This window comes from Lactuca saligna, chromosome 4 (genome assembly GCF_052625555.1).
Source record: "Lactuca saligna cultivar CGN05327 chromosome 4, ASM5262555v1, whole genome shotgun sequence".
NCBI lineage: Eukaryota > Viridiplantae > Streptophyta > Magnoliopsida > Asterales > Asteraceae > Lactuca > Lactuca saligna.
In genome coordinates this window covers 104,070,518-104,084,116 of record NC_136420.1, presented here as the reverse complement: position 1 = coordinate 104,084,116, position 13,599 = coordinate 104,070,518, and the positions used below count along the sequence as shown (strand labels likewise).

Sequence of the window (13,599 nt, the reverse complement as noted above, 5' to 3'; positions counted from 1 at the left end):
TTATTGATTTATATATCACTTTTTCTGTTTTCATTGGTTGATGGATGCTTAGTACGCCAAGCAAAGAGATTAAAAAAGTAACACCCCGGTTTTTTTACTAAAATTTATACATTCGACACAGCATCAAACACTTTCACGTCTTTTTCTACATACTAAATTCATTATGGCTTGCGTTAAATATATTTTCTTAAAATTTAACTATATTTTATTTTGTTTTAACCTAGGAAGCATTCCAACCCTTTGTCGAATCCATGAGTAGTGTGCTTCCGGACGGCAGGGTCGCATTTGTCTCATTGACTGTATCAACAAATCCACACGAGACACTGATCTTGAGATATAGGAAGAGCAATTTGTAGAAAAAAGTTGAACAAAAAGGAGAAATTAGGGATAACGATTTAAGTTAGTTGAGGTTCTATTTGGTTATATGGAATGAAATGATGAAAAACGAAATATACTGGTTAATGCAATAACCAAAGTAATGAAACGAGTCATTAAATTCCATGTCGATAATGTTTGTTTGGTCTATAGAAATGGAATAACTTTCATATTAATTCGGCTTTTTGCTTGAATGAGGAGATCTATATTCTCACACACGCCTTCACCTTTTAAAGAAATATATTTCAAGAAATAGCTACATATAGTATTAAAGGACTTGAGTAGAAGGTGTATATGTAGTGTCAGTCGATATGTTTTTGTCTAAATTGTAATTGGTGGCACAAGTCTTTCCCAATGCACAAGTGTATACACATACATTAAAAAAAAAAAAAAAAAAAAAAAAAAAAAAAAAAAAAAAAAAAAAAACGTGTTCTCAACATTGTTAGGAATCATCATATTCCAGTATTCATGGCGTGCACAAGTGTTCTTGCAACATAGTTTTTAACGAGTTTGACTTTCAACGTAAGACAGTGGACTCTTTCAAACAATGTTCAGATTACATTCATCCCCTAATATTTTGGAAAATGACATCACGTCCGCTTTTCTTTAACCATTTAGGATATGTGTCTTACAACTGGTTAATTAATCTTAATTATAGGAAGCAAATTAACTATGTGATAGATAAACCTTTAATTTTGAAACTAAAATACCTTTATGTTCACATCTTATAATCTTAAAATCATACCTTTCGTCACTTAAATTAAATAGTTATGTGGCTACTTGCCTGCAAATATATCATGAGTCTCGACTATTAAATAGTTATCATCTTAAAATCATTCCTTTCGTCACTTAAATTAAGTAGTTACGGTTTTAATTTTTACCGAGCAACAAATTAATTCCAATAAACTGGTTTATTTTTGCAAAACAAAACTTTAATCCATCAATTAACGCCCTAACAGAGTACAACACTTAATACACTAAGTACAACTACCTTTTAACACTTATGGATCACTAAAAACATATACTGTTAAGTGGCTTACCAACAAAGTTGGAATATGATGACACCTAGTTCATACCTCAAGAAAAGCTACTACAGAATAAAGTGTCAAAAGTTAAAAAAATTATTATATTTTAAATGAAAAATATTTGGCATTTAAGGAAACCAACAAACATCATAGTATTCTCTTGACAACAAGAACAAAGTTGCGAATTCTATATAAGCTCGCTTCACCTGGCTTATGATTTTTTCAGAGCTTTATTTGATCTTTTTTCAACTTCAAAAAAAAAGAGACTCAAAAATGGCTTCTGGTTTTTTCGGACATCCACTTTATAGTGACCAAAGATTCAATCATCTTAAAGTAGGTGTCAATGGAGTTATTGGCACAAAGAGAAAATCAGAGGAATCTTTTTACACAGGTAACCCTAATTTCCTGTATGTTGGGGATGAAGATGATAACAAAACTGACCTAGGTCAAGATCTTTCAATATCCCCATTTTACCCCCAAAGTTATTCGTCTTTTTCCGAAAACCCCACCTCCCCATGGCAGCTACTTAGCTTGGCTAACAAACCCTTTACCCAAAAAAAGATAAAAAGATCAGTGAGCATGCCAGAAACCACTGTGGTAAATGTCAATTCTATCCCTCGGAGTAACAGCACCAACAGTTTACCCAAGCTTCGATTTAGAGACCATATCTGGACTTACACTCAAAGATACTTAGCTGCTGAAGCTATTGAAGACGCGATATTAGAAAACGGGTTAAAAGTTGAAAACAAAGGACACGTGGATGAAAACCATGAAATGCATCTCGTTCAGCTCTTAATCTCATGTGCTGAAGCTGTTGCGTGTCGTGATAAAGCACATGCTTCGACTTTATTAGCCGAGCTTCGAGCCAATGCGCTTGTGTTCGGGTCATCTTTTCAGAGGGTTGCTTCCTGTTTCATGCAGGGGCTAACCGACCGGTTAGCCATGGTGCAACCGCTTGGTGCGGTTGGGCTTGTAGCCCAACCGCACCGACTGAACCTCATAGGTTCAGAGAAAAGGGATGAGGCTTTACGCCTCGTGTATGAAGTTTGCCCGCATATTCAATTCGGACACTTTGTTGCTAACTTAACAATATTGGAAGCCTTTGAGGGAGAGAGTTTTGTCCATGTGGTTGACTTAGGGTTGACCCTTGGTTTACCACATGGACACCAATGGCGTGGTTTGATAGAGAGTCTATCAAACCAGCCTGGACAATGTCCACGCCGGGTTAGGATAACCGCGGTTGGACAGTGTGCGAGCCGGTTTCGTATCATCGGTGATGAGTTGGAGACGTATGCATGTGAATTGGGTGTAAATTTGGAGTTTTCGTTGGTGGAAAGTAGTTTGGAGAATCTTAAGCCAGAAGACATTAAGACTTATGAAAACGAAGTGTTAGTGGTGAACAGTATGTTACAACTCCATTGTGTGGTGAAAGAGAGTCGGGGTGCTTTGAATTCGGTTTTACAGATAATCCATGAATTGTCCCCGAAAGTTTTAGTGCTTGTGGAACAGGATTCGAGTCACAACGGGCCTTTTTTTCTTGGGAGGTTTATGGAAGCTTTGTATTACTATTCAGCCATTTTTGATGCTCTTGATGCGATGTTACCTAAATATGACACTAGAAGGGCAAAAATTGAACAGTTTTACTTTGCGGAAGAGATCAAGAATATTGTGAGTTGTGAGGGGCCTAATAGGGTGGAAAGGCACGAGAGGGTTGACCAATGGAGGAGGAGGATGAGTCGGGCAGGGTTTCAAGCTGCCCCGGTTAAGTTGATGGCTCGGGCAAAGGAATGGCTTGGAAAGCTTAAAATTTGTGAAGGGTATACGATTGTGGAAGAAAAGGGTTCATTGGTTCTTGGGTGGAAATCTAAGCCCATTGTTGCTGCTTCTTGCTGGAAATGTTAAAGGGGCAAAAAAGTCTTTTACTATTTGGATCTTCCAGCCAATAAAACAGTAAAGCTGCAAGCTTGTGGGAGAATGTAAGGAGTGGTTACAGTGTAAGCTTCAATAAGAGAATAAAGATTCTAAGTTTGGGTGTGTCCCAATTCCCAAATGAAAAAAAAAAAAAAAAAAAAAAAAAAGAGTGAAGTGTGAACGTGTTCAATGGATACGTACAGAGGAAATAAACTAACTGTTGTGATTTGGTGTGAAAAGTAGGGTGTATATATAATGTATTGATTGGCATTCTTTTAATAGGGATAGAATGGAAAGCAATTGTGATTAAGTTTTATCTTCCATCAATAGAAAGAGGTACTTACTTTCTTATGTTGAATTACTTGTGATACTGAAAGTTTTTGATTAAGTAATGGGCAAACAAAATACGAAAGATTAAGTGGTTCCTAGGTTAATGAAGTAAGATTTTGCATACGAAATTGTATCAAAGTTAGTAAACACATACGGAATTTCGCAATTATCAAATGATTCAAATCTAGGGCATTAGGGTTTCAGCTGTAGGTACATACAGCTATTAAGCAGCATTAAATCTACAAACAACAACACTAGACAGAAATTTACGAATATTGAAATTATCTGTAAAGTTTCGAACAAAGTAGTAACTAACATATAATTTCACAGCTCCTGAAACATTGAAATTTACAAGTAGATGTTTACTTGAGAGAATGGTCGTCTCGGGATAAAGAATTAACTAACACAAAGTTTGTTACCGTCAGATTCCGGTACGGTGGCCTCCGAAGCGGTAACACTTCCGTCAGACGTCGTCGATCTCGTCCGGATGGAAGATCAAAGATGGGAGAGCGGGTGGGTGAATGAGTTGATTATGGTAGCTATTCGAAGCTCTCAGGCTCGGCTCTGTTTTTCATTAACGCGTGTTCGGCGGGCCTCAGTATAAGCTAGCTTAAGAAAAATCGAACTTTTTTTAAATTTTCCAAATACATTTTCTAACTGATTATAGAAACACTTCTGTATTTTTATGTAATTTTTTATGTTTCAGAATTCTTTTTATCAGTTAGTTTTTCAGCTATCAATTAGTTTTTTTATTTAAAAGCTACTTTTCAACTAGTATGTCAAACATAGTCTAAGTCTCGCTTCCTAGTTTTAGCAAACAAAAAGAGAAAATGAAAGGAAATTAAATTTGTCTGCGTCCCAAGTCGGAGAAAAGTTAAAAGAAAGTTAAACATTTTGTTCTTTCTCTTTAAATTCATCTAAATCGGAAAGAAAATTAATAGTGAAAGTGATCATTCTATTTCCTTCCACTTCCTTCTTTAATGAAAATCGTGAACACTAATTTCTTTTTTATTTTTCTCTCATTTTCATTCAATTCCTTTCTTTTCTCTTGTTAATTTGAACTCGGAAAGGGGGTGTAAGTTAATGTGAAAAAAAAAACATTATTTATAAGTCTCTTAGGTATTGGCCCTAATTTGTTTTAATTTTTATTTTTGGTGTTTTTTATTTGTCATTATTTACCGAAAACCTTTCATTTTTTAGCCTTTACCCATTTATCTATAGATTTGACTTGTCTAAAAGTTCATGTGTCATTTTTGTTGATGTGGATCCTAACGTTTAACTTATCAAAACGTTGATGTGTCAATTTTGTTGACCGTGTGTTAACGTAGAATTTCACATCAATTCATTAAACAATATAGAGGAAAGGGCACAAAAAGCCCGAGGTGTGTTTGAACTCATGTGACCATTCCTATAAAGAGCATGTATGTTTTCTTTCTTTCCTCACGAACTCTAATCTTGTTGAAATTCTAGTTCTCATTGATTTATATAGATGTTAGTCATGTTCAACATTATTTGAACAATTGATTTATAGTTGTTTTTTTTCATATTCAAAAAATAAATGAGTTTATAACTTATTTAACTAAGTGTAACAGTTTCTTTTATAATTTATAGACAAAATTTCACGATTGGTCCCTGTGGCTTACACAATATCGCACTTTGAGGACTTTCTAGCAAAAAGTCACGCAAATGGTCCTTAAGGTTTCATTTAATTGCGCGATTGGTCCTTGACCCTAAGCCCGTCATTTTTGAGCCGTTAGTGAAGGGGTAAATTTGTCTTTTCATCTTGCAGTCACTCTAATAATCGATCATTATGCACATATACGCATGAACTCTGTAATTAAGTACAAAGATCATCTTCCTCAGCTACCCATTACCCTTTCGCATTCATCTTCGTCTTCTCCAACAGAACACAAGGCAGAGGATCATTTGTCGATTGAAAACGATAATGGTGTTAACGTTATGGTCACTTCGTTCCAAACACACTAAAGCATCAAATTATGATTTGGAAAGGATATACCGTAAGTGACTTACTAAAGTGATCTTTGATTTTCTCGATTTGATATTATGCCCAAATTGTTGAAATTTTTTTTGTTATTCTTTATTTCAGAGGGAATAAGCAACTATTTCACTCTGAAAATCCATCATGGTGGGATATTCACGAAAAGCCCTGGGAGAAGGTACGTAGATGGAACAATAGACTATGTTGACTTCGTAGATATTGACGTTTTCTCTGTGCATGAGTTGGATACAATGGTTCGAGAAATAGGGTACGTAGAAGGGCAAACTTTGTATTATCATTTTCTTATTCCAGAAGTAGAGTTGGACTTTGGTCTGTTACCTCTAGGAAATGATGGGGATGTGCATGTATTGTCAAATTATGTGGAAAAAAATAACCTTTTAAGTATCTACATAGAGCATGGGCATACAAGGGTTAACAGTTATTTTTTGTCCCCCACCAAGGTTATTATTGAGGAGTTGGTTACTGATGTATCCCCTGAACTAGATAGGAACCAAAAGAAGGGAAAAGTTGTTGGGTCTTCTAGGAAAAAATTAGACTACTCCCAGTCCATTGTGCCATATGGAACATTTGATGGACCTTCACAAGTGATACAGGATAGTGAGCCAGTTATGGATGATGAGCCAGTTATGACTGATGAGCCAGTTTTAAATGATGAACCAATTATGAATGATGAACCAGATTTGAATGATGAACCAGTTATGAATGATGTACCTGTTATGAATGATGTGCCAATCATAGATGACCAATATGATGAGCCAGTTATGAATAATGATCCAGTTGTAGATGATGAATATGATTGTGAGGATAGTGCAGATGAAAGTGATTTTGATAGTCAGCATGATGCAAAAAAAATAGTGTTTGATGAGGAACCTTTGATAGATGATGTGGAGGTGAACATGATCAACTTCTGTAGTGTACTTGATGAAGACATTGACTTGGGCCAGCTTGATCCGACAAACAATAATACTAAGGAACATGAAGACATTGAAGATGAACGTTTAGAAGTCTTAGACAATGATGTATTTGAGTCATTTGCTAGTGAAAAAGAGCCTAGGAAGAAATTGTTAAGGTCCATTCTAAAACCAGTTGCTTGTTCATCTGGTGAGGTTCACACTAAAGCTTTTAAGATTGGTCAGACGTTCAAGGAAAAGGAAAAAATAAGAGAAGTTATTGCCAACTACTCTGTAAAAGAAAGGAGGGATCTACATTATGTAAAGAATGACAAGACAAGAGTTAGGGTAAAGTGTAGGGGTATTGTTCCTGAATTGACTGGTGACAGTAATAAAGATAGGGGCAATTTAGTACTTTCCAAGAAAACAACTTGTCCATGGGTTCTTTTTATATCTAGGGCAGATGAGAAACAACTTTGGACTGTCAAAACATACGAAGATTCTCATTCTTGTTTGCAAACAAGGACAGTGAGGGCTTGTTCATCTAAGTTTCTAGCTAACAACATATTGCATCAAGTTGAAAGTAACCCCAAGATCCCTACACGTGCTTTACGAGAGGAGTTAGTACAGAGGTATTCACTTTCAATATCAAAGATGAAAGTATTTTGGGCCAAAGCTATGGCAAAACAATATGTTTATGGTGATTATGAAAAGCAGTACGGTGTTTTGAGAGAATATGCCATGGAATTGAAGTCAAAGAATCCAGGAACAACTGTGAAGATAGATGTTGAAACTGAACCCAATGTGTCTTCTGAGACAAGGATCTTCAAACGGATATATATATGATTAGGTCCATTGAAGGAGGGATTTAAAAAAGGTTTGAGGGATTTTCTTGGATTTGATGGTACGTTTTTGAAGGGTCCCTTTCCAGGACAAATTCTTACTGCAGTTGGGCTTGATTCGAACAATGGCATTTACCCAGTTGCATATGCCATTGTAGAGACTGAAAATATTAACTCTTGGACATGGTTTTTGGAACACTTGGGTGATGACTTAGATTTGAATTCTTCATCTAACTTCACTTTCATTTCAGATCGGCAAAAGGTACCCTCTAACTTTTTATTCACTTTTACTTTTTTTTATTATTTCATTTACTAACTTATTTTAATTGTACTCACAGGGAATCTTGGCTGCAATAGAGAAGTTATTTCCATCAACTGAGCAAAGGTTCTGTTTAAGACATGTGTATGACAACATGAAATTGAAACACAAAGGAGATGAATTGAGGGAAGCAGTATGGTGTTGTGGAAAAGTATACAACATACCAAAATTTAATAGGGCTATGGAGAAACTGAAAAAGCTTAACCCAGAAGCACATGAGTGGTTAAGTAAAATTCCTGCAAAACACTGGGCAAGATCCCATTTCTCTGGTAAGTATCATACTCTTTTCACTAACATATTTCATAACTGATTTCAGTAATTAATTGTTTGGTTTTATATATAGGAAGGGCATTGACTGATAGTTTAACAAATAACTTGTGTGAGGTATTTAACTCCAAGCTAGATGAGGCAAGGGACAAGCCTATAATCACTTGTTTGGAATATATTAGAGAATACCTCACAAAGAGAATAGTAAATGTTCATAAGGTGCTAGACAAATGCAAAGGTTCTCTAAGTACAACTGCAACAACAATCTTAGAAAACAATAAGACAGAGGCAAGTAAGATGAGGGTTCTATTTAATGGAGCTGATAAATATCAAGTGACTGGTCTATGGATGGAGCAGTATGTTGTGAATTTGAAAGAGAGGAGTTGCACTTGCAGGAAATGGGACATTACAGGTATTCCATGCCAGCATGCTATTGCTGCAATGTATGATAAGATGCAGAATGGGTCAGAATGTGGAGATCCTGAGGCTTGGGTGAGCAAATGTTACTGGCTCAGTACATGGAATGCTATGTACCAACACACAATTGACCCAATAAATGGAAGGAGCATGTGGCCTAGATCTGATTGTCCAACAACCCTTCTCCCACCCAAACATCACAAACAAGTTTGTTGTCATACATGTTTTGTTTAATTTAACTTGAAACTATTTAATAAACTTGTTAATATGTAACCATATGAATTTGTTTATAGGTTGGTAGGCCAAAGAAAAAAAGGAAGAGGGCAGTTGATGAGCCAACTCAAAGTACCAAGTTAAGTAGGAAACACTTGACAGTCACTTGTAGCAAATGCCACAACAAAGGTCACAATGCTAGGACTTGCAAGGGGCAGGGAGGTCCTAATGAAGCTGGATAGGGGGGTGGACAAAAGAAGGGAAAACATGTTGTAGCTTAGTTTGTATTTCTAAGTAATCTTTTGCTATTATGTCTAATTAAAGTTAGAACATGTTTACTAAGTTTGGTTATGGTATGTCAGTCAAAACAACTACTTTTGATAGGTCTTTTGGGTATTCTATGTTTGTAACATGATATTACACTTACATGCATTATGGTTAATGGTAATGCTACTTTGGTAATTAGTTTTTTGGCTATGTTACTGCACTTTAATAATCAACATTACACTTACATGCAATCAAATTGACAATTTCCTTCCTTGCTAATATAATATCCATCACATTAAAACAAAACATCAAACTTACATTACATATTATATCTGTTACATTTTCTTGTCCCAACATTACATACAATCATAGGGAAAATCCTTCAAAAGCTATGAAAAAATGGGACCAAAAGACAGATTCCAAGTTATAGATTCCCCCCCCCCCCCCCCCCCCCCCAAATGCTTCTTGATTTTTTACTTGAAAAGGTAACACACCATGAAAAACAACCAACTCAGACAAAGTAGCCATTTCACCATCATCAATCTTGCTTCGAGATTGTTTCTTCCACGCAACAACCCCGGAATCACAACAGTTGACCTAGGGCACATGGGAGGGTCGAACCATCCAAAAAAGCTGCATGTTCCTCCTAACCTTGAGCATGACCAAAATCGACGACCTGGGTTCAAGTCAGTCCACGATGTCACCAAAATCGCCGGCCTTCCACAGTGGCATATCACCATCTTCTTCAATTTTGGAATAGAATGTGAGTAGGGAGGGAAGAACAGAGGCAAGGAACGAGAAGTAGAAGGATACAAAGGCGGACCTTAAATTATATACTCTGATGCACAACAAGATGAAAAGACAAATTTACCCCTTCACTAACGGCTCAAAAATGACGGGGTTAGGGTCAAGGACCAATCGCGCAATTAAATGAAACCTTAAGGACCATTCGCGTGACTTTTTGCTAGAAAGTCCTCAAAGTGCGATATTGTGTAAACCACAGGGACCAATCGTGAAATTTTGTCTAATTTATATTTTAAAATTTAAATGAGCCAATTCGAATTTAACTGTTTATTTGACAAATTGGATTAAAAAAAATGGTGAGGTTGATGTCAACTCATCTATGTAACATGTTTGGTTGTGTTTAAAAAGTTCAATCATTTAATTAACATGTTGATTAGGTGAGATTTTTTACTAGAAGAAAAAAAAATTAATAACAAACAAAAAAAAAATGTGTTATGATATGTTATTGTGGGGTCTTTGGTCTTAGCCACCTCATAACCATCAACAAACAAAGTGGTTTAGGTGGTGTTTATTTTTTCGAAACGAAAATGTATGAAGTGTACGAAACATCTTAGCAAACTTCTGCAATAAAAGAGATGGACCAAACAGTACTTGCAACCGATAATAAAAAACATGTTTGTTTTTTAACATCTACAGACTATTGCAGTAAATTGAAATTTAAATAAACTAATTTTACAAAGTTGTTTTTCAACACCAAAATGAGGTTCATGTACACATACCGGATCTTTATGTGTAATAGTTGCTTTACTTTAATGAAGATATGACTATCAACATCGCATTCTAGGATTCGATGGTCCGTTGTTATTAGTATTTTTATTGCCGTTAATTGTTTAAGCTCATGAGCCATGTAGGGGCGTTGATCGGGTAAAATTTTCGGGTTTCGGGTAATTCGGGTTTTTCATATAAAAAAATTTACTCGTTACCCTACCCAAATTAAATTCGGGTATTACCCGATTTTTAATTTTTTTTTAAAAATTTTTTAATGGCACCTAAAAATAAATGTGATGAAATAAGTATGTTGTGCTATTTTTACTCAATAATATTTGAGATATCAAGTATTTTTCCAAACTTTCGATCTTGGGTTGAATTCTTTATTTTATTTTTTTCTATTTTTCTCGTGGAACTTGATCATTGGTTGGGTTGTCAACTTCAATCGTCTCATCTTCTACTTCAATATAGTCATACATTGGTGACGAATATCAATGAAGAGCGGACGAGGTACGAGGGTTTTTTGACGTAGGGAAAATAGAACGAGCCTCAACGAGGGAAATTGGGCTTTGGGAATTAGGAGGGTTAGATAAACTCATAAAGAAACATTATTTCTTATATATATTTCGGGTAATCGGGTATACCCGAAACCCAAACAACTTACCATTTACCCGACCCGAAAAAAAATCGGGTTACCCACTTACCCAAAAAAATTAACCCGATTTACCCGTTACCCGAAAAAATCGGATGGATAATTCGGATAACAGATATTTTGACAGAGCTAGAGCCATGAACCAGATTGTTACATATCAAAAGTATTAAATAAAAAATTTAACTTATCAAACTTGCAATTATTAAATAATTCAAGGATAAAATGTGTATCCCTTACCTACAAGGTTACAACAAATTATGATTTGGGCTAGACGTTAAAACTAATTAAAACCTTTGGTAATATAATGTTATTAAAAATATTTATATTATTTATATTAACTATAAAATAATTATTATTACATTTAGTTTATATAAAATTATAATTAATTTGAACAATAAATAAAATAACGCTTATTAAAATCAAATCGTTTAATGGATTTTACTTATGTTTTACGTGTGTATAACATTAGTTATATTTGCCAACTATTTTAATTTACTACTGTTATGATTTATTAATTTTTTTTTTAAAAAAAAAAGTTGACGGTATTTTAATTCATCATGATGATTATTTAAATTATCAACAACTGTTTGTAATCTAACATAATTTAATTTCAAAGTTTCTATTAATTTTAACTATTATTATTATAAATTAATTTAAAAACAACTAAACTGAATTTTATTTATCATAAAATATAGTTTTCAGACACATTTTAATTAATTCGATTAATTGGTTTAGGTTCTTTTATATTTATTATATTTAATGTTCCCTTTTAACTATGTTAATATATATATATATATATATATATATATATATATATATATATATATACACACACACACACACATTGATTTTTTTAAACATTATTTGATATTTTACTTTAGTTTTTAAATTTTACATTAAATTTTTAAGCTTATTTGATATATTAATGTAGGTTATTTATTTAACAATATATCGAAGTCAACAAATTAAGTATATAATATTGATACGCCACAAAGTCTTCCATTTATGATAATATTTATAATGAAAAACATATTTAATTTAATAAATTAAGTATATGATATGGAAATATGAAGAGTTGAGAGTTTCAAATGAATGTTATAAAAGAAAAAAATACTTCATTTTTCAGACACATTTTAATTAATTCAATTCATCAATTTAGGTTCTTTTATATTTATTATATTTAATGTTTTCCTATGTTAAAAAGTATATATTTAATTTTTTTAAAACATTATTTGATATTTTACTTTAGGTTTTAAATTTTAAACTACATTTTTAAGCTTATTTGATATATTAATATAGGCTATTCATTTAACAATATATTTAAGTTAACAAATTAAATATATCATATTAATAAGTCACAAAGTCTTCTATTTATGATAATGTTTACACCTAAAAACATATTTAAGTTAATAAATTAAGTATGTTGTATAGAAATATGAAGAGTTAAGAGTTTCAAATGAATGTAGTGAAAGAAAAAATATTTCCTTTATGATTAGTGTATGGTAAAAATGTTTCATTTATAATGTAGTATGATTAGTGTATGGTTAGTCGGTCACTGTGACTTTCATAATCAGGTTTTAATGTTTGGGTTAATATATTTGCTTAATTTACAAATCTATTTATTGGTTTCATATCAATTTAACAAGATTGATTATCAAAAGAGTAAAATAGATTAACATTTGTCCTTTTTCCAAAGCTAATATAAAATTTTCATTTTTATTGTAAATGACTCTTTTATGACAAAAATATCATTTTATTTGTTAATTTTTTAAAATAATCATATCTTATCAAACATTCAAGCAATGAAAACATATTCGAATAGTATATGCTACAATCTGTTTTATCTTTTTTTTGAACGTCCACAGCTTATTTTATCATAATTAATCATTTAATTTTGATTATTAAATATTCCATAATCAGTTTTTAAACATAAATATGAACATCCTAAATAGACAGGTTGATATAAGCAGACAAATCATTCCAAAAAAGGGATCAACATATGGAATCGAGGTATAAATTTGTATATACGTTTAAAAGAATTGACTATCAACCAACGTATAAATGACAAAACTTCAAAAATGGTCCATGTGGTTTTTAAAAGTATCAAGTTTAATTCCTAAGTTCAAAAAACCTCACAGATGATTCATGTGGTTTCAAAACTTTTAACATTTGGTCCTTTTCGCTAACTCCATTAGCTTTTGGCCGTTAAGTGAAGGGCAATTCTGTCATTTCACTTCCACGGGAACCATTTATGAAGTTTTACCTTATTTTTTTAAAAAAAAGAAAAATATATATAATTATTTAATATTAAAGGGTCTCACCCTTCCCTCTCTCTCTCTCTCTCTCTCTCTCTCTCTCTCTCTCTCTCTCTAAAAAAAGAAAGCCAAACCCACATCTCCCTTCTCTGTTCTCTCTGTTTTCAGTTGGGTAAACAAACCCCTAAATCGGGTTCATCCATAAACTCAATGAGAAAAGCCCATAGCTTCGGTTTCCATGAAAAAGAGATGGAAACAGATGAGCAAACATGTTTGCTAAATCTGTTCACCTGATGCTCCGATG

General features: G+C 33.4%; 1 protein-coding gene across 1 annotated transcript; it reads left to right on the top strand.

Moving 5' to 3' along the window:
* Positions 1–1,629: 1,629 nt before the first annotated feature.
* Positions 1,630–3,405, top strand: LOC145038734 (GRAS family protein RAD1-like). The gene has a single exon (XM_078987000.1). It carries the CDS (start codon positions 1,674–1,676, stop codon positions 3,300–3,302), a length of 1,629 nt encoding a protein of 542 aa, XP_078843126.1. The 5' UTR covers positions 1,630–1,673; the 3' UTR covers positions 3,303–3,405.
* Positions 3,406–13,599: the final 10,194 nt, after the last annotated feature.